The sequence below is a fragment of the Gastrolobium bilobum genome, unplaced genomic scaffold, assembly GCF_033153095.1.
Source record: "Gastrolobium bilobum isolate Gb01-03AN ecotype WA unplaced genomic scaffold, APGP_CSIRO_Gbil_v1 utg25654, whole genome shotgun sequence".
NCBI lineage: Eukaryota > Viridiplantae > Streptophyta > Magnoliopsida > Fabales > Fabaceae > Gastrolobium > Gastrolobium bilobum.
The window spans coordinates 172,660-198,201 of NW_026896382.1; the positions used below are offsets into that span (position 1 = coordinate 172,660).

General features: G+C 34.5%; 1 protein-coding gene across 1 annotated transcript; it reads right to left on the bottom strand.

The window, feature by feature from the left end:
- Positions 1–15,989: 15,989 nt before the first annotated feature.
- On the bottom strand, positions 15,990–21,383 carry LOC133299480 (probable pectate lyase 8). The gene is made up of 6 exons (XM_061498944.1): positions 21,333–21,383; positions 20,937–21,002; positions 17,068–17,710; positions 16,782–16,885; positions 16,334–16,472; positions 15,990–16,250 (listed from the first exon to the last, which is right to left on the bottom strand). Exons 1-6 carry the CDS (start codon positions 21,341–21,343, stop codon positions 16,029–16,031), a joined length of 1,185 nt encoding a protein of 394 aa, XP_061354928.1. The 5' UTR covers positions 21,344–21,383; the 3' UTR covers positions 15,990–16,028.
- Positions 21,384–25,542: the final 4,159 nt, after the last annotated feature.

Here is a 25,542-nt window from a genome sequence, read left to right on the forward strand (position 1 = left end):
ACATGAAAAAAATGGAATCATTAAAAATATATGAATAAAACAATGGGGAAGGATCCGTTTATAAATTTGTTTTACAAATTTTTGCAAATTACACTATGTACTCCGGAAATATATAGTGTAACCTAGTGTACTTATAGGAGTACATAATGTAGTTTGTAAATAAAATATTTATAAATATAACTCTTCCCTAAAACAATAGGATAAGCTATTTAATGAAATATAGACTACGGAGGAGGGGCTAGTTTACCAGCATAAGACTTAACATTCTTATACTATTAATCGATATTAAGTTTATTTGGATTAGTTGATTAATCGATTGTTTCTGACACATTAACACTAATATTTTTAAAATATTTAAAATAAAAACTTTAGGGATATGATATATATCAATTCTTATTAAATTTTCGCTGATTATTTTGCTAGTTTGTGGTCGATAAAAAATTGTACAACGATTTGCACGGGTTAAGACTTGATGTATTATTAACAAAGTCTAATACAGTTGGGAGATAGTTGAGTTTTTTAAATATATTGACATGAGTTCGATTTTTGATCTTATGTATATAAAAAAAATTATTGGAAGAGGTTTATCTATTTAATGTGATCTCCTGTCTCAAAAAATTAATTTTTGACTGTCGATTATCATCTATCTTAGAAAATCAAAAAAAAAAAAAAAGACTTTGATATTGTTATATGGGAAATCAACTCGCTGAAAATTATCTCTTGTTGCGGACTTATTTTTGAATTGGGTCCCATTACTTAAAAAAATATTGGCACAATTTCCCATAAATATTGTTCAGAAGAAATTTCTTTCTCGAGCAGCATAAGCATAAGAATCGATTCTGCCATTGTAATATGGGAATGTGAGTGTCATGTTACATGACACATCTTGTGTCATGTCATAGACACAAAAATATTTGTATTTATGATATGACACAAGATGTGTCATGTAACATGACACTCACATTTTTCTTGTTAAATCCCAAAAAAACTATTAAACAACTACTACTACTACTCAGTTTTGCACCTTCGATTTAATAAAAAAAAATAGTTCACTAAAATAAAATGAAATACCTAAATATGTCATGTAAAATAAGAATAGAAAATGTAGGATGCAAACATTATTAATAATGGAAAGCTGTCAAGATTTACTGAAAATTATGCAATTAATAGTCTAATACAACCATCTTATGCAGCTTTAGAGTAGACGAGGACCAATGCTAGAATACAAATATAGGAGATAAAACAACAATAAGTTGCGCATACATCGATATGAACACTGGCTTTGTTTGAGAGTTTGGGGGGGGAGGGGAAGGGAAGGAAGGAGATCTAAGGGGGAGGGAGGGGAAAAAAAGGAAGAAAATTGAAGGGTATTCTCTTTCCTTTTTTGAGAGTTAAAAAAATGATAAGAGAGTAAAATAGAGGGTTAATGAGATATTTTTACTATTTTATCCCATTTTAAAAATAATATAATTATTATATTTTACAAATTAAATTAAATTTAAAATTTCTAACAAAATTATTTATGTACTATTCACAATACTGAAAAAGATCATATTTTCGACGAAATTTTTACGTTGCAAACGACAAAAATTTAATCACAAAATTATGTTTTCGTCGAAATACTTTTCGTTGAAAAGCGATAGAATTTTTTCTCTGATGAAATTTTTTACAAAAAGTAAAGTTTCTATTGAAAATTTCGACGAAATTTAGTTTTCATCAAAAGTTTTGATGAGAATGATTTCCTCCATCAAATGTATTAAATGAAAAAAGAATTTTGTCAAAAATTTTGAACGAATGTTTTCATTTCAAAATTTATATTGAAATATGTTCTGAAAACAATTTCAGCAAAAATTGTTTTGTCGAAAATTTGGAGGGAAATGTTTCATTCGAAACTTTAGACGAAATTTAGATTATGTAAAGAATTTTGACAGAATATTTTTTTCGTCAAAATTTTTTATCGAAATATTTTTCGTCAAAATTTTTTACGGAAATATTTTCTATCAAATTTTTTTGACAGAAATGTGTTCTGCTGAAAATTTTGATGAAAATGTGTTTTATCAAAAACTTGACGAAAATATTTTTCGTCGAAAATTTTCAACAGAATTTTTTTTATTTGTCAAAAAGTTTAACGAAATGTTTTTGTCAAAAACTTTCGACAAAATTTAAATTCTGTAAAGAATTTTGATGAAATTTTTTTCTGTAAAATTTTTTCGATAAAAATATGTTTCGTTGAAAATTTTGATAGAAATAAATTTCGTCAAAATTTTTGATAAATATGTTTTTTTGTGAAATATTTTGACGAAATTTAGATTCCATAAAGAATTTTGACAAAAAAAAATTTTCGTCAAAATGTTTTACAAAAATGTTTTTATTCGCAAATTTTGAAGGAAATATTTATCATCGAAAATTTTTGAAGAAAATTTTGACGTAATTGTTTTACGTCGAAACTTTTCGATGGAAATGTGTTTTGTCAAAATTTTGGATGAAAATATTTTCGTTAAAAGATTTGACTGAATTTTTTTTCGTAAAAAATTTATGTCACTGATTATGGCAAAATCTGGTTCCGTCTCTAATTTCGTCTTTAGTTTTGACGGAAATTTTTTGACGTATATGATTTTCATCAAAAATTTCACACTATTTTTGACGAAATTATTTTGGTCGATAAATTCTGCCAGTATTTGAGACTTTTCTAATAATGTCACATTTAAAAATGATTCACATTTATGTAGTTTTCACATTTTAATGTTAAGGGTAGATAAGTAATTTTTAATATTTTTCCCTTCAAACCCTCCAAATTGGGAGAACTTTAATTTTAAGAAGAAGGATGATTTCGGAGGGTATAGAAAAATCTCCAATTCCAACCCCCAAGGGTAGCTCTGTTGGCAGCTGAGCTCCCAAGGGATTGCTTGGTGCAGGGATCAAACCCTGCCTCAAGCAGTTTCTTGGAAAATCTTTGGGGGCCAGAGGATAAGCCAAAAAATCTTTGATTGGGGGATTAGTCTCGTCCTTTCTCCGGTTGTGAAGCTTAGTGCACCCACTGTTACAATGAGGGCTAGCCCAAACGGGCCGTACCCCGAGGGCATGGTGCCCAGAGAAGGTTGAATGGGGATACCTCCTGGCAATGTACCAAAAAAAAAAAAAAATCTCCAATTCCTTCCCCTCATTTTTCACAAACAAGGGAAGAGCTTTCTAAAACCCTCCATTTCCTTTCCTTCCCCTCCTAAAACCAACTCCCAAACAAAGCCTAAAAGGAGGGAATCACAAGTTACCAAATGACGATATCAATACAAGTGTATCAGAAGGCAATAGGCAAAAAACGCCTTGCATATTTCCAAAAACCTTAATTTAAAGGAAAGTGCAAAAATCATAGTTAACCACACCGAATAGAGGGTGCAGTCTTGCTGTCAATAGCATAGTGTTTAAACCAATATTATCAGACCCGACCCGATTATTAATGCAGCCAGAATATTAGGTCATTGGATTATTGGTTCAACCGGTGGATTACGGGTTGAACCACATGACCCAAGTGAATACATTAAAACCTATATGTTATAATTAAAAATATTCAAATACATGTAAAAGATTATTATGCAGGTTTACAAACATATATAGTTTTTGTAGGAATGAAAAAAAGTCTTATATGGTAGCCACATATAGTATATTATAAAAGAAATAAACAAAGAAAAAAATTTAATTATAAGGTAATCACATATAATTCCTCTACCAAATATCCTCAACTAACCATATTTAATAATTATAAGACATTTTACTAACAACTCTTCCCATAAAAATGGATTTGCAAGGAATTAATATGCCACCTTCTTTTAATCTATTGTTCCGTAACTTGCTTCAGTCTTTGAAGCTGAAATTTGAAGTCACTATAGGAAAGCATACTACTAGCAAACAAAGCTATAAAATTTTTTTAAAGAAGTTCCACATTTTTTTTAAGACAATAAGAGACAACTTTGGTTTCTTTTTCTAATAAAAATGCACGACCCACCAATTTGGATAACTTGACTGGGTCACTAGTTTTGATAACCCAATTGGATCACTGGTTTCTATAAAACCTGAACGATTTTCACCAGATCTGATACATGGTCGGTCCGATACTTGACTCGAACCGGTCAGATGACCGTGCACCGAGTTCTGGGTCAACCTATCTGGTTCGAGCTTGGTCTAATATCATTGACCTTGTAACATCTTCTATAATTAATTATTATCCGAAAAGTAATTATTTACTTAGGAGTTAACTATATACATTTAGTTCTGTTAAAATTTAACTAACTGCAATAATTATTCGAAGAATCAAAACAGCGTAAGCGAGTCTCTATATAAATATATGTTACTAATCATTAATGAAAAAAAGGAAAACCAAAGGAAGAAAGCAGTAAGAGAAAGTAAGGAACCGAAAGCAAAGAGAGATTAAAAGAAAAGAAGGAAGTGCATGGAATGTAACGAAGAAGGTAATATTGAGTTATGAAAAATATTCTCTCATTTTCCTTTCAATCATTCTTCAAAAACGATGTTTAACTTTGATATTATTATTCTAACGAACTCTTCTTTATATGTTTTTCTGTTTTGAGTATTGTTCTTTGGTTTTATTCTTTTACTGTAGCTCTGTTTCTTTTATTTTATTTCTTTTCAACAACTGATTATCAAGTTAATGAATTATTTGGTACCAACTAAATACGAAGAGAATGTGTAAACCTTAACTGATGGAGACTGCTTTGAACTGACCCACAGAGTTTGGGTTCAGACGATTATAAGGTAAATGACGCCTTATCGTGGTTTGAGCTTCGCCACAGTAAATCTTTCACATGCAGAGGCCCAGAAAATTGAGGATTTAATTAGTTTCAGTTAAATATCACACAATGTATTATTTATTATTATATTGATAATATTTCATTTTATGAAATTATTTAAGAGAATGGTATTTTTCGTTAATACGGCTGGAAATGGTTATAGTTAGAAAACCTCAATATTACTGAGATTTATCTCACCCGTGTTTTTGTTATGTGCTAACCTTTCCAGAGAACCTTAATGCCTAGCCTAAGCTTGTCACGTGAAAGATGGAGTATCACTGTTTACTCTTACGATCTATGTTGCGCCGACTCTGACACGAGACACAACATGACACGCCGACACATTAATTTTAAAAAATGCCATATTTCGACACGTTAAGACACGTTTTGATATTAAATAATATTTTTAATATATATAATATAATTTATATTTAATCCATATAACAATTCACAATAAGTCATATAACCAATCAAATATTCAAATTGCATAACAAAAATATAAAGCAACAGGAATTTTTCATACCTTGTTAATTTTTTATGACAAATTTCATAACAGAAAAAATTGACTTATAAATTATTTTTCATTTTTAGTTAATAAAATAAAATTTAGACCTAAAAAAAATGTATCGAGAGCGTTTTGGAGCGTTGACCGCATATCGAAAAAAGTTGACTGCGTGTCGAAAACATATGTCGGAGCTTTGACCGTGTGTCCTAAAATATTGACCACGTGTCGGTGTCCGACACGCAAATTTTTTCAAAAAACATGTATCGGTGATTTCTAGCTTGCGATGATCGCATGGAATTCTATATTATAGTAGGAAATCAAGGAGCTTCTGCAATATTCTATGCTGAAAGCGTTGAGACCTACACTTATAGATTAGATTAGACTGAGACTAATGTATTGCGTAATTATATGACATCATGATGTAAAATATGTAATGAAGTGATGTCATATATAGTAGGACGTAGAACTGATGTAAAATAATCTTAATATGTACTTGACTTGAAGTTATGTATAAAGCAATGTTAGTATTAAATATCGATGTTTCTATAGTTTTTTTAAATTGTTCTTATTATTAACAGTAAAATTTAAAAAAAATAGTATAGATTAATTAACCACACTGATATCTCTCCATTTTATTTCTTACTATTTATACATAAAAAGAAAATATAGTTTAGAGAAATAATGTAATATTCGTTATAATAATTAATTATAGAAGATGTTGCAGTCCTCAACTAATCACGTTTAATAATTATAAGACATTTACTAACAACCCTTCCCATAAAAATGGATTTGCAAGGAAAAATTATTTTCCCTTCTTTTAATCTATTTTTCTGTAAATTGCTTCAGTCTTTAAAGCTGAAATTTGAGATCATTGTAGGAGAGTATACTATTAGCAAAAAACCTACAATTTTTTTTTAAAGGAGTTCTACACTTTTTTAAGACAAGAAGAGACAACTTCAAATTATTATTTTTTTAATAAAAATGCATTACCCACCAATTTTGATGACCTGATTGAGTAAGAATAAAAATGCATTACCCACCGATCGTACCAAGTAATAAAAAGTGAGTAAGAATATCGTCCCACGTGGATTGAGGCACCAAATTTAATTTAACTATCCCTTTCTTATTGGATGAACAAAAGTTGGTTTTTGAAGTAATCGTGTTTGTAACAATTATGAACTATTCAATATTTCGTGAACAATTCAGAGAGAAGTTTGAAAACTTAGAATAAAAATTGAGATTTGAAGAAAAATATATAAGAAGCTATTGCAGTAAAGAACTCCAACACCTTTCCGATCCCCACCCTATAATATTGATTAAATTTATATTTAGTTACCCAATTGATCAAACAATTCACCATCTATTAATTAATTAGTTAAGCCCTAATCCCTTAGTGATCTTAACTTTATTAACCCTATTAGAATCCTAATCCCTTAGAAATCCTTTTTCAAGTTAATATTTTTAACCCAGTGAATTTTCCACGTTTGCAGTTCATGTAGCCTATCCCTAGTGCATACATGAACAGTTATTTTACCCTTTGTCAGGAACTAGAATCCCAATATTCCTATTGAAAACCCTAACCATCGCAATCCTAATAGAGTGGCCAATTCTAAAAGAATTATGGATGAAGAACAGGATAAAATAAATTCAATTGAAATAATTAACTATAAAATTAACCAAACTACAAGGGGTTCACATCAAGGGTTGTGACCCTTACCACAATATAAAAAGACTAGCCAGAATATTCATGTCTGACAAAACAAAGTATTGAAAAGAATTCATAAAACAACTAATAACCGAGAAATTAGGAGAAGAAGAAAGCTTCAATCTTCGCTCCAAACGCTTGCTTCGATCTCTGCCTCCATGTTCTTATCTGTGAAAAGTGTATTTTTTCCTTAGGTTTCTGACCCTTTTTATAACCCAAGACTAAATCAGGTCACAATCTCTTCAAAAGATGTGATTTGATTGCAATTTTCGTCCAAATCTGAACTGTGAAAACGCAGGGCCCATTGCCGCGCGATTAGCGCCAGATACACGTTAATCGCGCGGTGATGCAGAAGAAAATGCTCTTTCTGGCGCGGTTAGCGTGGGCATCGCGCCATTAGCGCGGATCACATCAGATTTTTCCCTTCCTTCCTGGATTGTGGCGCGATTAGCGTGATCTTCATTCTATTAGCGCGAGTCACTTGTCTGAAACCTAACTTTTTCCTGCTTTTCTCCTGTAAAAACATATAAATAGCGTGAAAGCATGTCTAAAGGAAAATTATCAAGGATTCGTGAGAAATACAGATTTTTATCAATGAATTACTGTTAAATCCTTATTCTTTTTGCTCTGAAAAACCTATATGCTGAAGGCATATCACTCAGAACAATTATTTCATGCTATACTATAGTATTATCTAGCTCACTACTTACAATTTATTTGATATATATTTTTTCTTTGCTTTCACACCTTTGATTCAATTATGCTAAAAGTGCATAAAAAGTGACTAAACAAAAAGTTAGAATTGATAAAAAAGAAACTCTCCGATTTTCAATTTCTATTAACAAAATTACAAAAAAAATTCAACTCCTACAACAAGGTTTTTAAGCACCCTTTTATAAACTAAGTACAAATCAATTCAAAATTTAAAATCTTAAAAATAAGAAAAATTCTTAAAAATAAATATAACGGTAATTACCTTCTAAATAAATCAATAAATGATTACAATTAAATTATTGAAAACACATCCTAAATATTAGATCTCAAATCATACCAAATTTGTTGCTTTCCTTCTTTTGTCAAACAAATCACAATCACATTTTTTTTGCTTCATTTGGGCTTAAATTTGATAAAAAATTATTATATCTCAAATTGCTGCTTTTTTGAACCTATTGGGCCATAATTCTGATTGACTCAAAACTTCTTGAACAATAATTGGGAGCATTTGCAATGAGTCAAATGTAAGTACATCGTTGTTGCTGTTGTGATTCACAGTCTCTATTGAATGTGAAATCTATGAGACTAAATGCCGGCTGCAATAAAAAAATAAGAAGTCACTTCACTTGCCCACTTAATGATGCTTCCTCGTCCTCGGCATCCAATTCTTGTTCCACGCCATTCAAGCGGGTACGAAATACGGAAAAATTATTGGTTTCACAAAGACGTGGAAACAAACTAGTAATTTAAATAGTTTTCAATTTTTTTTTGGAATTTCCAGACTTAAAACATCCGGAATGAATGGAATTATAGCGAGCGGTTTACTTGGGTATCACCGCAAAAACAAGACCAAGAAAAGGAACTGTTGGGAAAAACTCGGTTCCGTCAGATCGGCTCAGGGGCCTTTGCGGAAGTCAGTCAATGAGATCCTCGATCTCAGATCTCAGCAATACCTTGGCCAGAATTTCACCAGGTCAGGCAGCGCAGCGGAAAAATCAAAATAGGAGAGAGAGAAGAAGAACACAACCAGATTTAACGTGGAAAAACCTTCTTCAATGAAGAAGTAAAAACCCACGGGACCTAGTCCAGATCAGAAATCCACTATGAAAATAATGGTTACAAATAATCAAAATACACCAATGTGGTGGTTAACTCAACCTCTCCAACAATGGTGATAATCAAACTACCGTAGAGATGTTTCACTCAAACTCTCTCTAGAGATCTCTCAAATGCAGAGCACAAAGCTTTGCTCAAACAATCAAATAATTCTCTCAAATTTCTTAACCTAGCCTCCACCCACAACTAATGAATATATAGAGGAGGTGAGATCTAGGGTTAGGGTTTTTAAGAAACCCCTCAAATGGGCTTGGGCTTAGCATTGAAGGAGGAAGCCCAACAAATCTCCCCTTCCGACTTCAATGCGTCGGCTTCAGCATCAACCCGGCTTCTTCACAATAGTCTTCAAATTTTCTTGTTGGAACCGGCTTCGTCATCATGTCGGACCAATTTTGGTCAGTGTGCACTTTGACGAGTTCGAACTCACCACCTTCCATAACATCCCGGATCCAGTGATACCTCACATCAATATGCTTAGTGCGGGAGTGATAGGTCGAATTCTTCGCAAGATGGATTGCGCTTTGATTGTCACAACCCAGCTCGTACTTGTCTTGATCATGGCTGAGTTCCATGAGGAACTTCTTCATCCACAACATCTCTTTGCTTGCCTCAGTAGCGGCAATGTACTCAGCCTCAGTTGTCGATAGTGCAACACATTTCTGAAGTCTTGATTGCCAAGAGACAGCTCCTCCGGCAAATTTCATCAAATATCATGTAGTCGACTTCTTCGAGTCGGCGTCTCCCCATAAATCAGGATCCGAGTAGCCTTGCAACTCGGCTTTGCCTTTTCCAAATTGGAGACATAAGTCGGTCGTACCTCGGAGGTACTTGAAGATCCACTTCACTGCTTCCCAGTGCTCTTTGCCGAGGTTTGGCAGATACCGACTTACCATTCCAACAGCATACGCCAAGTCGGGTCTAGTGCAAACCATTGCATACATCAAGCTTCCGACGGCGGATTGGTACGGGACCTTCATCATCTTATCTTTGTCTTCATCAGATCTCGGACATTGCTTTTGGTTCAGCTTTATGTGTCCGGCTAGGGGGGTGCTCACTGTTTTGGCTTTGTCCATGCTAAATCTCTTCAGAATCTTCTCAATGTACTTCTCTTGACTCAGCCACAGTAGCTTCTTTTGTCTATCTCGGATAATCTTGATTCCGAGAATCTGCTTTGCAGGGTCGAGGTCCTTCATTGCGAAGGACAAGCTCAACGCCTTTTTCAGGGCAACTATCCTCGATTTATCTTTCCCTACAATAAGCATGTCGTCAACATATAACAACAAAATCAGAAAATCTCCGGCCTCATACCTCTTCACAAATACGCAGTGGTCGGCTTCAGTCTTCTCAAACTTATGATCAGTCATGAATGATTCAAACTTCTTGTACCACTCCCGAGGTGCTTGCTTCAAGCCATAAAGGCTCTTCTTCAATCAACATACCAAGTCTTCTTGGTCTGGAGCTTGGAATCCTTCAGGTTGCTCCATATATATTTCTTCTGCTAAATCACCGTGAAGAAATGTAGTCTTCACGTCCATTTGTTCTACCTCGAGGTCCATCGAAGCCGCCATGGCTAACACGGTTCGGACCGAGGTCATTTTCACCACAAGAGAAAAAATCTCCTCAAAATCAACTCCTTTCTTCTGATTGCAGCCTTTCACTACAATCCGGGCTTTGTATCTCGACTTCTGCCCGCTCTCTTCATTCTTAATCTTGTAGACCCATTTATTTTTCAGAGCTCGTCTTCCTTCAGGCAACTCGGTCAGCTCATAAGTCTGATTCTCGTGCAGAGACTTCATCTCGTCTTGCATTGCCTTTTTCCATTCTTCTTTCTTTGAGCTCATCACAGCCTCATCATAACTCTGAGGCTCACCGTCTTTAGCAACAACAGTGTATTCATCAGATGGGTATCTTGTAGAGGGTATTCTTTCTCGAGTTGGATATCTCGGTTGTTCTTCAGCTTGATAACCCGGTTCATCATTTTCATCCCGGATCTCATCATCAACTCGGACCTCAGTGTCTTGGTCATCTTCAGCTTGTTGCTGATCATCATTTTCTTGATTTTCTCCCCCTGCTTCAGCTCGGACAGGAGGATTGGGTTCTTCGCGTCTGACAATAAATCGGACTTTGGGCTTCGAGATGTCATGAATGTTCTCATCTTCATGAAAGATCACATCTCGGCTTCTCACGATCTTCTTATTGATTGGATCCAAAAGTCGGAACCCGAACTCACATTTCGGCGAACCAAGATTAATGCATTCTTTTGCCTTCGCATCAAGTTTTGCCCTTTCATCTTTAGGGATATGCACGAAAGCTCGACATCCAAACACTTTCAATTGATTATAGGCCGCTTTCCGACCTGTCCAGACTTCTTCTGGAATTTCTCCTTCAAGTGGTCGTGATGGTGAGAGGTTGATCAAGTCAACAGCTGTTTTGACGGCTTCTCCCCAGAATGATTTTGGCAATCCGGCATTGGATAACATGCTTCGGACCTTCTCTTCAATAGTTCGGTTCATCCTCTCAGCCAGTCCATTCAACTGTGGAGTCTTGGGGGGCGTCTTCTCAAGTCGGATCCCGGCCGCTCTGCAGTATGCATCAAATGGGCCGCAATACTCACCACCATTATCAGATCGGACCACCTTCAATTTCTTGCCAGTCTTCCTTTCAACCATCGCGTGGAATTCTTTAAAGGATTGGAGTACCTGATCTTTAGACTTCAACAAATATACCCACACTTTGCGGGAATAGTCATCAATAAATGAAACAAAGTACTGAGCTCCTCCAAGGGATTTTTCTGACATGGAGCAGACATCAGTATGGACGAGGTCAAGAATATACTTGCGTCGTCTGGGTTGATCCGGTCTCACAAAAGAAACCCGGTGCTGCTTTCCAGCTAGGCAATGCATGCAACTATCCAACGCTTGGCCTTTCAACCTGGTCAGTAATCCTTTCTTGTTCAGAATCTGGAGCCCTTTCTCGCTCATATGGACGAGGCGCTTGTGCCATAGCTCAAAGCTAGGTTCATCTCGGACAGAATTGGCTTCTCCGCCATTGATCTTTCCTTGCATTACGAACAAGGAGCCTTCCTTCTTACCTCGGGCCACGACCAAGTTTCTCTTGGCCAGCTTCCATCTAACACTACCGAAGTAGTTCACTAACTTGGCATCATTTGCCTACCGAGATTAGGTTCAAACGCATGTCAGGTATATGCCTCACATCTTTCAACACAAGTTGGCATCCGACATCCGTGGTCAGGGTCACATTACCGACGCCAACAATCTTGCTGGTCACCTGATTTCCCATCTTCACGACTCCAAAATCACCACCTTGGTAAGAGGAGAAAAAACCTTTGAGTGGAGTAACGTGGAAGGAGGCACCAGAGTCAACAATCCAGGTGCAGTCATCATATGCAACATTCAAATAATTATCCTCACCCAAGGAGGAATATCTCGGCATCCGGGTTGACAGCCACCGCAGTGGTGCTCTTGTCTTCCCTCTTCTTGGGAATAATCTGATCCGGCTTCACAAAGCCGTTCTTCTCATCATTCTGCAGGGTCCAGCAGTCTGGCTTCTTATGACCTGTCTTTCCACAGTAAAAGCACTTTAACTCATATTTCGGTTTTGACCGACCTCTGGACTTTCCTATTTTATCATGATCTCGACCCCGACTTTTGCTTCTACCCCGGGAGTCAGATTTCCCTTTTTTTTCAGCAACGTTGGCCTCAGACGTGCTCGAAATACCTCGTTCTCTTCTCCTGACTTCTTCGCTCAGGGGGCTGTCTGTCACGACATCCATCTTTAACTTTCCTTCTGGAGCTGAATTACTCAAAGTCACCACTAGAGTATCCCAGCTTTCTGGCAGCGAGCTCAACAGCAGCAAAGCCTGCATCTCATCATCAATTTTCATCTCAGCTTTTGACAGCTGATTCACAATACCTTTATAGGTGTTCAGGTGTTCAATCATGTTCATGCCGTCCTTGTATTCAAGCTTCACAAGTCGGCGAACCAGGTATGCTTTATTCCTGGGAGTCTTCTTCTGAATCATGGACTCCAGCTTCGTCCACAACTCATACGCGTTCGTGAGTTTGGATACGTGCTCAAAGAGGCTTTTATCAATATATTTCCTGATCGTGGCTACAACCTTCCGACTCAGGATCTCCAACTCCTTATCTGTCGTGCCTGCCGGTCTCTCATCAAGGATAATGGGCTCAAGTAAATCTTTGCAGTAGAGATGATCTTCCATCATCGGTCCCCAATAGGTGAAATTATCTGCGGTCAACTTGAACATGTCTCCATCATTGGTTATGCCACTGGTCTCCATCTCGTCTCCCTCAGAACCCGTCGAACTCGGGCTCTGATACCACTGTTGGAAAAAACTCAGTTCCCTCAGATCGGCTCAGGGGCCTTTGCGAAAGTCAGTCAATGAGATCCTCGATCTCAGATCTCAGCAATACCTCAGCCTGAATTTCACCAGGTCAGGCAGCGCAGCGGAAAAATCAAAACGTAAACACAAAACAGGAGAGAGAGAAGAAGAACACAACCAGATTTAACGTGGGAAAACCTTCTTCAATGAAGAAGTAAAAACCCACGAGACCTAGTCCAGATCAAAAATCCACTATGAAAATAATGGTTACAAATAATCAGAATACACCAATGTGGTGGTTAACTCAACCTCTCCAACAATGGTGATAATCAAACTACCCTAGAGATGTTTCACTCAAACTCTATCTAGAGATCTCTCAAATGCAAAGCATAAAGCTTTGCTCAAACAATCAAATAATTCTCTCAAATTTCTTAACCTAGCCTCCACCCCACAACTAATGAATATATAAAAGAGGTGAGATCTAGGGTTAGGGTTTTTAGGAAACCCCTCAAATGGGCTTAGACTTAGCATTGAAGGAGGAAGCCCAACAGGAACAACATCCAATGCACCAGAGCCCTAAACAACACCGAAATCGGAGATGAATACGCCACGCCGATCCGGAAATTGAGGTAAGCAAATCGAAGAAGAAGAGGTGGATAAAGAAAAGGAAAGGAAATCGAAAACCTAAGGTGGTGGAGAGAGCAGCGAGTGAAGGTGCATCTACAACAACAGCACAAGGAACGAAGAGAATACGAAAATTTTAGTTATTAAAATCAGAGTTACTTTTGTCAACATAATTGTGTTTCATTTTTTTACTTCTCGGTAATCCAAGAATACCACCATGGTGACAATTTTTTATTGCATTCTTATTCACAAATTTTTTTCTGTAAATATGATTTTTTTGAGAAAATTTTAACAATTCTATCAAATAGGAGTAAATAAAATTTTCAAGATAAATTTTCTGAGAATCTTAAAATAATCCGTCTAGCGAATGCTCCCTTTGTGTCGTTATTTCAGACCAAACTCAATATTAATATGTTTTATAAGTTTAATTTCAATCTATTATCATCAATAATGTCAATTTTTTAACCATTAAATATTTTATGGGTTTGTTTTTTCTGATGTTACTTTAGATAGCTTTATCTAATGTTCATCAAAACGACGTCGTTTTGGGACGAAAATCATGGTATTTTTGTAATTTTAATTTATTTCAGGGTTATAATAGTCTTTATCACTCTAATTTTTTAATTTTTCAACCCCAAAACAACGTTGTTTCGATGAACATTAGATAAAGTTATCTAAAGTAACATCGAAAACTTTTTTCCCATATTTTATTATAAAATGTTTTAATATTCTAAAATTTTTAACCTCAGGTGGGGCCGCATTTCATATTTGCGGTGAGCTTGTTTTAGAGTTTGGGTTTATGTTCATGAGTTGGGCCAAGCAGGAGGAAAACATATTCATGAATTAATTCTATATTTTGTTAAAGGGAAATCATTGTCCCATTTTACATGAGATAACTATCTCATATTTTTTTCACATAAAAAGTTGTGCCATCATTTTTTTCTTTTTTAATAAATGGTGGATCCCTCCACATTATGTGTCTATGATAGGAGATATTTATCTCCAACAACATGAGAAAAATAAAACCCTTTGTTAAATTATTTGGTCAACAAGTTATAATGTTATATTGACCTATCTTGACAGCCATAAGTATTTATACGCTCATTAGCTCTCTCTTTTTTCTTTTTCTTTTTGGGTACATACATTTACTCATATTTTATTGGGCTAACAAACATAATTAAAGATTGTGGCCCAACTTCTCATTTGTAAACATTCATTTTGATTTAGCCCAATTCATTTAGTCGACCAGCTGTACTGTTCTTGGTGAGCCCGACCGATAAAATGTGCTTGGCTGAATAGGCAAAACCTATTTGACAATTATGGTTTTAGTGCATAATAATTTTTGTAACTTAATAATGCTAATTTAGTGACTGAGGAACAGCGTAGTCTGTTCAAAGAATTGCAAATGTATAGTTTTGGAAGAGCCGCACTTCCATGTGTTGGACAGAGGGTTAATCGATAAATTAATGAAATTTTTTTTAAAGAAAAAGTGCAATTTATTTATAAGATTTATTGAAATATATTAAATCGTTTTCGTTTTATAAAAAGAGAAACACGAAAATTTCATGAAAAGGAAAAGGATAAACAATAAGGCAAAAGATAAAAAAAAAAAATTCTGATTTGGAAAAAATACACAACCAACTATTGCAATAATACATTCATTTTTCTTTTCCCTCCCATTTTTCCGTTTCATTTGGGACAAATCAAGTGTTTTCTAAATATAGGGTACACAAACATAACCGAGATGTGCTAGAACTTGACAAGGTCACAAGACCATACAGTAGGGGGTCTATAGGAAGACAAAAAGAAACTTCAGGGGAAGATAGGAGAATAGATTTCGTTTCCCTTGGAATATTAAGGGGGAATCTCTTGCACAAGTGAAGGATTCCAAAAATGGGACATGACTTCTAAGCAATCATCGTTAAAAATTTGATAACAGTTGACATAAAATGTACATATTCCCCCCGACATCTAACTTGTGACAAGACAAACAACGGGTGTAACCACCATTGCTGCAAGTGCAAACTCACTCACTCACTCAATACATCTATAACAACGCAATAATAAGAGAAGAAAGAATGAAAACTTTTCTTCCTTTCCTTTATGCTTTTCTTTCACTCTTTTTTTTTTTTTTTTTTGTGAAGTTTGCTTTGGGCTTTTACCCCTTGGTTTTCTTTTGGTTGTTGATGATAGTGTTTGATATTAACACATGACACCTCTCCGACAATTAAGAACACCAGCAGCGGAGGTAATGGTACCAACCAAAGAAGATGATTTGGCCCCCAAACTTGAGGCTCTAGCATAGCTTGCTGCAGCTCCTGCTCCTGATGAAATGAAAAAGGCTCCATTGAGCAGAAGGTCTCCCTCCGATCTCCAATTCCAACTTTTCCATAGGTTTTGCCCTGTCTCCACTCTCTTTGTCACCTGTCCACAACAAATTACCCATTTTCAGACAAAAAAGTTCATCATCATCATCATCAACGGATTGCCAGTGCTAAGCATGTTACCTCCTTAGCAAAAGGGTTCAGAGGGGCAAGGTATCTGTTGCCTTGGCTGTTAATTGTGGGATCAGCGCTGCCGCCGATTGCATACATTTCCCAGTGGGTATAGTCATTGTTTACCACGTGGAAGTACCCATGCCTGCACCTGCATTATCAATAATCAATCCATTGTTAACACAAGATATCATTTAGCGCAGACAAAGGTAACTCCTGAGACACATGGTATGGACTGGAAAAAGATTCATTTGTCAATTTTCCCCCCCTCAAAGGACCTCTCATATCCCAAGTGATCAATTTTTAAATGGGCCTCCCATAACCCAACAGACAACACCGGCTAACAAGGCCCAAGGCTCAGTTCGTGAAATCAATTGAAGTACCCAAGAAGAATACTAATATCTGACCCAAAAAAAGAAAAAGAAAAAGGCTCGCTTAAAAGATGATGGTTAAAGGTTACCTTGGCATTCTTTGGATAAGACCCTCCCCAAAATGGTTGTATGCAATGGTTACTTGCATCTGCTTGTCGCGGACATAAGAGTCACTGTGACCCAGTAGCATAACCTGTAGAATTTTGAAGTCAATAAACTCAACACCTTATTTCTATTATCCTAATGATTAAATAAAAAACAAATGTAAATAACGTTTTAAAAATATTTAATTTTATTTAATATTATCTTTATTTCATATCTAAGACGATTATTAAATAATAGAATTTAGAATTATTATTGAGGACCATGATTTACCTCATTGTGGTGGGTGAAGTAGTTGTTGGAAACGGTAATCGCGGTGGAGGCCATAATAGCATCAATAAGGCCATCTGCGCAATTGGAGAGTGAGTTGTGGTCAATCCAAATGTGACTGGCACCAAAGATGGAAATGCCATCCCCATCAGCGAGGGTCCTCCATCCATAATGCGAGGGCGAGCTGCGAACCATAGCATTGCCAGTCTGCTTGCAATCATGGATATGGAGGCCATGGATGATAACATTGGTGATGAACTGGATGGTAATGCAGGCCCCATATGCAATGTGAACGTTGACGCCACGACCATCTATGGTCTTGAAGCTGTTCATGATGAGCTCTTGCTTTAGGGTAATAACCATGTCCCTCTTGAACACGATCCACAAGGGCCTGTCTTGAATGACGGCGTGGCGGAGGGTCCCCGGTTTGGGGTTAACGGCGTCATCGTCGCTGGGGTCGGTTACAACGTAGTACCTTCCGTCGCGGCCACCAATGGCATTGCGACCAAAACCGATGGCACAATCAGCCAAGTGCTTTCGCCGAAGGTACCAACGCTTATCGCAGCGCCAGCAGTCATCAATTGGATTCCCGGTCCCACATGAGAAATAATTCAGATTCCTTCTCTCCGTGTGATTGCGTATGCTCCTGTTCAAATTTAACAAACTCTGTTTAATACCCCCCACATTCCTTTTAAAAAAATTCGTACATGTTTCCGGACCAAGTATTTTCATCTCATCACGGTTTGTAAGTTATTCCTGTCTTTAATTTGGATGAAAACATAGTATTTTTTTTTAAGAAAAATTAAAGGATCTGGATCCTCTGATTGATGTGAAAAATCCCATGACATGGTAAAGTGAGAAATTATAACCATACAAAGGTGGATAAATGGTAATAAAAGATGAGAGAGAAAAAATAGTAAAATAAATAGTTACAAAATCATAACCATTGATTTAACTTTGTATGATTATGATCTTCTCACATGATCGTGTCATGTTTTTTCTCACAAAACTTTTAAAATAAAAAGACGAAGTACCGGCTTAGCACCGGAAAAAGCCTGATGTCTCGTCTACTATGAAGATTTTTAATTATGTTTAACAATGTAATTAAAACTGGACTGGTTATCGACTGAGTGAGACTCAATAGTGGTGACTCAAGGTCACTGATTTAACTACTGGTATGTAATAAAATATATAAATGAAAGAAATAAAACATGTAAAAGTAATGTACTTTAATGGTTAGCCTTACACACCTCTTCTCTTAGGTGTTAAGTTTGAATTCTAGTATCATTAATAATGACGAATCGGAATCAAATTAACATCGATTGAACTCAATTTTTGATTTGCATGATCGATCCATTAACCGAACCAGACCTGTTAGAGGTCCAGAGTTAGAGTCCAACCACTGGACCGTTCTGATTTTGATAACACATGTTTAGTGTAAAGAATCTAAATATAATAATTAAAGTTGTAAAAGTATTTTAGTGACATGATAATAAATAATTAAATAATAATGTAAAAAACTGAATTAAAAATTTAACCCAATTAAAAGTTTAACATTTTAATACTTTAATTTGCAAAACACTATGCATTTACTATTGATGTCCCTCCATCCATAGCTGAGGGTAGTGGGGTGGGTCATGTGGGTCTATTATTATGCATACGGATAGAATGATACGGTACATACGGAAAATCGGGGGTTGGCGTCAAACCTGAATTTCTCTACTAGAAATAAATGCCAAAGGTGGGGAAGATCTAGTTTCTGCCTAGTACTTTGGGCGTCGGTGGTAAAAAGCGTTATTATTAAGTTCTGAGTCCTGGTCATTTAATAAATTCATGGAGGTCTCGTTGGATAGAATAGATGTGGGTCAGACAGCAGCTGCTAGATCAGCCTAAACACAACTATGTGTATAAAGTGTCGTGGTGAAACCAGATCTCGTGTGCAGTTTGGAGTTTGTGCATGAAGACAGGCTGGAGAAAGGTAGCCCATTCATGTGGCTTACCCCACCTTATTAGAAGATGTGGGACTCGGAACTGCATAAATTCCTCCGTATAGAACATTGTATTTGGTTCTATCGGTAGCGAGATCAAGAGGGCAAAGGCAATCATTAACACAAAATCATTTGGAATTGATGACGCAATTATTTTATCCATGGCTATTGGAGAGTACTGATTCACTTATTTTAATTTTCATCAAGCATTGAACACCCTGTAGTTTGTGAAAAACAAAAATTATTTATCTATGTGTGTGTGAGTATATAAATGTACGTATGTGATGACCTAAAAGGAGGGGAAAAAAAAACGCTTAACATCTAGAGCTCCCTCAAGATCATAGATTAGATATTAATAAAGAAAATACCTTGTATATAACTTCTTCGATGTATCCCCAGCCATATTAACACTCAGATTAATAAAATAGATTTTATATACCAAATTACTAAAGCAAGCCTAGGAGATAGCAACTTTCAACTACTGTCCACCAATGAATGTGATTAGGGAAGCTATTAAGGGGACCACGAAACAACAAATTTGAGGAGGAAGTTAAATCACAGGTATACGTAAGGAAAAACAATTTTCGGACAAGGAAAATAAAAACAACCACTATGACTTGGATTTTAGGTATAAAAAGGTGTTTGTAGTTGGAAAAACAATTTTCGGATAAGGAAAATAAAAAATATAAAAAAAAATTATTATGAAGGAAATGGTTGGATCTCACGACATTAGCATGTGAGTTAAGCTGGCGAATAGAATATATAGGCTTCAATTTTCTAGAGATCTCATCTGCAAAGAACATGGTGGTTGATTCCTTAGAAACATGAAAGGGAAATTCAGAACGTGAAGAATTTACAAAAGCAATATTTATATTTCTTAATTATTATAAGAGAGAGAGAGAGAGAGTTATGAAGATTTATGGCACCGTGAGTAAAAGCAATAGCAGTCCTGCTAAATTCTTTTGAGAGGCAATAAAGAATAACATTTGACTGGGAAATCAAATGTATTTATTTCCCTCACATTCTTTAGGTATAAGATTAATCTTTTCAAATTTAAAAATCAGGCTTTCCCCGCAAATTATGTTTTTAAAACTTAATCATTTGTCTTCTCAAGTTATCATAAAGAGAGTCGTTCACTTAGTTCACTTAATGCCGTACTAAAGTCTCATTAGTCAAAATATTAATATTTTAGTAATAAAATAAGAAGTTTCAAAAAGTAGTGGGTTTTCGGATTCTTTTAGGTAGTGTTGTTTTTCAGAGGTGATATTTGTTCAAAGGAGGAATTATGCTCTAAATTCCCCTAGTTCTAACGAAGTGGATTTATTAGTGGTATCTTCTTAACCTTACACAAAGGAGGCATAAATTTTGGGGTAAGCCCAACAGTGGAAACTCGTTATTATAGCTTATCAAAGGAACAAGATGAAAAACAAAAGAAACAGGGTAGTAGCTTTCAATTAACACTTGGATTAATTAACCACTTTGACTAGGCTTCACAAGACAAAATTCTCCAAAAAAGAATGAAAAGTGCATCTAAATATTATTCCAAAAGGAGGAAGCACGAGAAGTTATCAAGGGCATTATCCTTCTTTTGTCCTGCATCTCAATCATTATTGATACAGTACTACTAAAGCCAAGTGTGTTAGCTATGCTGAATCTACTGATCCTGATATAGTTTTAATGATCATGTGAGTCCTCTTTTCTAAGCCCAAGAGGCAAGACAACAAAAAATAAACTAATCTACCAAGCACATGACCTATGAGATGAGATAGGAATCAATAATATCACTACAAAACAAAGTAAAAGTAATAACTCAGTTTATATAAAAACAGAGAGAGAGAGAGAGAGAGAGAGAGAGAGAGAGAGAGAGAGAGAGAGAAATATTACGCATCAACCAAGGAAGCAATCTCCTCTGGATTTTCAACTGCATGCTCATTCAAAGCATCCCCTGACCTGTAAATTTGTAGAGATAAAAAAACATCAACTGTAAAATCATGAAGAGCAGCGTATCCCATGATGAATCCCAAGAAATATAAAACGGCACCGTACAGACCCCAAAATGAGCAAAATTAGCTCCTAACATAAAACAGAATTAACGACTCAGATTTTTCAGATCGGATCTGAATGACCCCGAATCGTTTCCCTCTGAGCTCGAACACAGCTCAACCTAATCAAACGGTTGTCCATAGCTTCGTTCCACGTGGACGGTGTGATTATAAGCACCACGCCGTCGTGGAAAAGCTCGAAAGTCCCTAGTAGTAGTAGCAATAAATTAACACTAACCTTTCCGCCATTGACGAATTCTTCAAGCTCTGTTTCTGCAGCTTCTCTTCTCCTACTGCATCCCTGTCGCAAACACATTCACATTCTAATCATTGAAAAATATTAAAGAAATAAAAGCGATTTCGCTAGTCTTTACCCAAAAAATGTATAATATTAAATAAAAAAGGAAAATTCATAGAATTTGCAAGCTCATGAAGCAGGGAAGAAGCTTAAGCTCGAAGCTTGAAGCTTGATTGTTTTTTCACTGCAAAAAATACCTTGATTCTTTCAAATTATGTTCGTGTTTCTCATTGTCATTGATAGCGCTGGTGGCAGCCATAAGCAGCGTCATAACCAGAACGCAGAGAGTGAACCATCTTATAGAATGCACCTTCATTGTTGCTTGCTTTTTCTACTTTCTCTGTTTTTAACACCAAACCCTTTGTTGCTTTTGTTGTTGAGTGTGCTAGAGAGAAATGGGAGGGAGGGAGGGTTTATATAGGCACAAGAAGAAGAGATGAGAAAGAGAGAGTGGGAGAGGTTAACCATGGTTAAGTTAATAAGCCAAAACAATAACCACGTTTAACTAACTTACCACCGCTCTAACTGCCATTAACTGCTTCGCCTCTCTCTCTCCCCAACGTGGTGGCGGTGTCTCTCGTCTCGCGCGTGCTTTCTCTTATTTCTCTTATTTTACTTTATTTTATTTTTTTTATTTTTTATATTTATGGAGGGCAAAAACTCAAGCAAATTACTTATTTTCTTTTCTAAATATACGTATACGCTTAGATTGAGGGGAAAAAAAATAAACATCACAATTTTTTAATTTAAAAATATTTTTAATTATCTAATATTAATAACAATTAAAATATGAATAATGATATAATTTGCATCCATTAGAGTAGTAGATATATGTGATGTATATGTATAAACGGGAATTGATTATCTCATATTAAGATTTTACATGATTTTCTGGTGATGTGAAATTTTTGTTTCTATATCTCTTTTCACATACATTAAATAATAAGGTTCAATTTTTATGAGATTTTACATAATTAAATCATATGAAATTTTAACATGAGATATTTATTTTCCTGTATAAATCCAGAGCTAATGAATGCTGACATTCCTCGTATTCAAACTGTGCATGCTTGTTATAAACTTCTTCAGGCATCAGAGAGGTTGTCACAAATTGTCAAATCAGTTTATAACAGATCATTTTCTATTTAACTGAATCAGGACCTGAATTAAGAATTATTAATATTTTATAGCACTTTAGATAATTCAAAAATTAAGCATGATGATTCATAATAATATTATGATTTTGTTAAGTAGTGTGGTATAAGGATTCACAATATGGTCAATTTAAGAATTTCTTTTTGTAACAGTAATATAATACGTCTTCCGTTAATCACTTATTATTCTTTATCAGATATTATAATTAACTGATTTTTATTTAAATTTAATAATAAATTATACTCTTAGTTATTTGAATAAATATTAAAAAATTATAATTAAAAATAATTAGTAAAAATACATAATTTAGAGATAATAACATTTCCCTATTTTTAAGCTTATTTATTGATACTTTGATTATGTACTCAAGATTCTTCTTAGTTAGTTTTTTAATTAATTTAAATAAACAAGTAAACCAAGATTAATTAGAGTTTGACTTGTTCTCCATCTGTTCCTTTTAAAATGTCATTTAAGATAATTATACAAGAATTAAAAAATTCACTAAATAACTTCAATTATAAACAAATATAATAGCATTTAATTAAATTATTTAAAGTATTATCATTATTCTATTACTTTCTTTCTCTACTTATGATATTAAAGTATAACTTTAGATAAGTATGTCTATTCATTTAAACAACATCGTTTTGGTCTCTTTTTTTTAACTAAAACGATATGAAAGAACAAACAGAGAAGGCAAACAAGGTGAAGATGGAAGAGTTGCACGATAAATAATTCGTTTTAGTTAAAAAAAATCAAAACGTTGTCCTTTAAGTAAACAATAGACATATTTATCTAAAGTTATAGGATATACTTTAATCCTAATTTTTTTTTTTTTTGTAATAACTTTAATCCTAATTTTAAATGACATTATTCCCTAGTTACAAATAAAATAAAGATAATAATTTTGTAAATCCATAAATGAAAGTAGAAGGCAACCGGTCTAAAAACTAATTTTTTAATAAAATTTAAATTCCTCTTCTTCACATGTTAGAAGCAATCTACAATGAAAGAAATTTTACTGTAAAAGAAAAAAAAAAAATCAGAAAATGAGACTGCGGTTTTTCCGTACTGTGATTGAGAAGTGAGAACCACGTTGGCACATGGATTGAGAGAGAAGAAAGTGGCGTCAAGAAAACTTAGGTAACTGTACGAATTGTCTCATTACTAAGCAACGTGCCATGTTCCATTTTTTATTTAAAAAGGAAATAAGTCAAATAACAACCTGTCGACTGACACGTGTCTTTTTCCTAGTACGGTGATTTCGAATATGTGAGAATGGATTATTTTGATATATTATTTAATTTAAGGATAGGATATTATTACTACCAAATAATGTTACTATATGTTACTATCATATCTTAATCGTTGATTTTCATTGATCAACGATTATCATTTATTGTGAATTAATAATTAATTAATAAATTTATTTTAAAAATAATAACTATTAATTAGTGGAAATCAACTCTTAAGATAGAATAATAACATTAATAATAACATTATTTGATAATAACGATATTATATTCTTTAATATAATCAAAAGATTCAAACTATTCATAGAAAAATCAATGATGATGGCATCATTGTTGACTTACCAAAAAAAAAAAAAAAAATTTCACATGATATGATATGATCATATACACTAACAAGATCGACTTCCTAATTTTATAAGTCAATAATCCATTATATCCCTGGTATTTTAGGTACGGAGCATATTTTTTTTTTGGAGTTACCCAACCCTAATTACCTCTTTGAGGCGAGTTGGCTCCCTTCGGTATCCCCACGAGCTTCGACTCTTTGAGCCGGCTATGGGACTAATCTGGAGTGCGGGTGATCAGTGATGGCTAAAGGTTCAGCCCCCTCCCCAAGAATGCATTCAGCAGAAATCGAACACATGTCCAACCCCACTAACTCAACGCCAAGTTACCAACTGAACTGCACCCATTGGGTGGTACGGAGCATATCTTTGATATTATAGAAGTACTTACTCCTTTAAAAATAGAAAAATGTCGGACTTTAGAGAAGAATAACCATAAAATGGTAAAAATTGATTACATTATTTTTTTCTAAATTTAGTGAAAAATATATTGAATTTTCAGTTCTACCGGTGTGAAAAAGATTTTCTTCTGGTAATTGTCCAAAATCTAAAATAACAAAAGAAAAAATTGAAATTAAAAATCATTTATAAATAAAAGATAACCCTTTAATTTTTTTTACTTAAAACCCTTATATTAAATTTTTGTATATATATATATATTTTTTGAGACATAAATTTTTCTATATTTAAAATATATCAAAGTGTGATTATATTTTTAAAATTTGAAACTAGTTAATATCTCAAAAAAGAAAGAAAGAAAGAAACTAGTTCCGTGAATAAACGGATTGGCATTGACTACAAAGGTATTAAATTTTTAATGCTATAGTTAATGTTCACTCACATAAATTTTAGTTTTTCTCAATTCGGACACAGTTTATGATTTTCATTTTATCAGCATAGTTTGTGAATCTAGCTACGATTTTTGGCGATTTAGCAAAATTGAGTTATAATTTAGTAATTGAATGACCATATAATGAAATCCTTTTATAACAAAATGCATGGTTTGAATAAGTATTTTCTCAGTTCCTTAGAATTTCTTCTGATTCATGATCTCAACGTTATGAAATGGATGTATCAAAAATAAAAATAAATAAATAATGAAATGGCAGAAAATCTTAAAATAATTATAAAAAATTATGAGGAAAGAATCCGTTTACAAATTTTTTTTACAAATTACACCAAGGGAGGTATTGGATTGGGATTTCAAATAATTTTAATGGATTATTTTTGGGCAAATCAATCCATTGATATTCGATTAGGATTTTAAAGGATTGAAAAAATCGTGTGGTATTCGATTAGGATTTTAAAAGATTACTTTAGAGTCCGTCTAAATCCGTTGGTATTCAATTAGGATTTTAAACAAAGAAAAAATAATTTTGTGGTATTCAAAAATCTTAC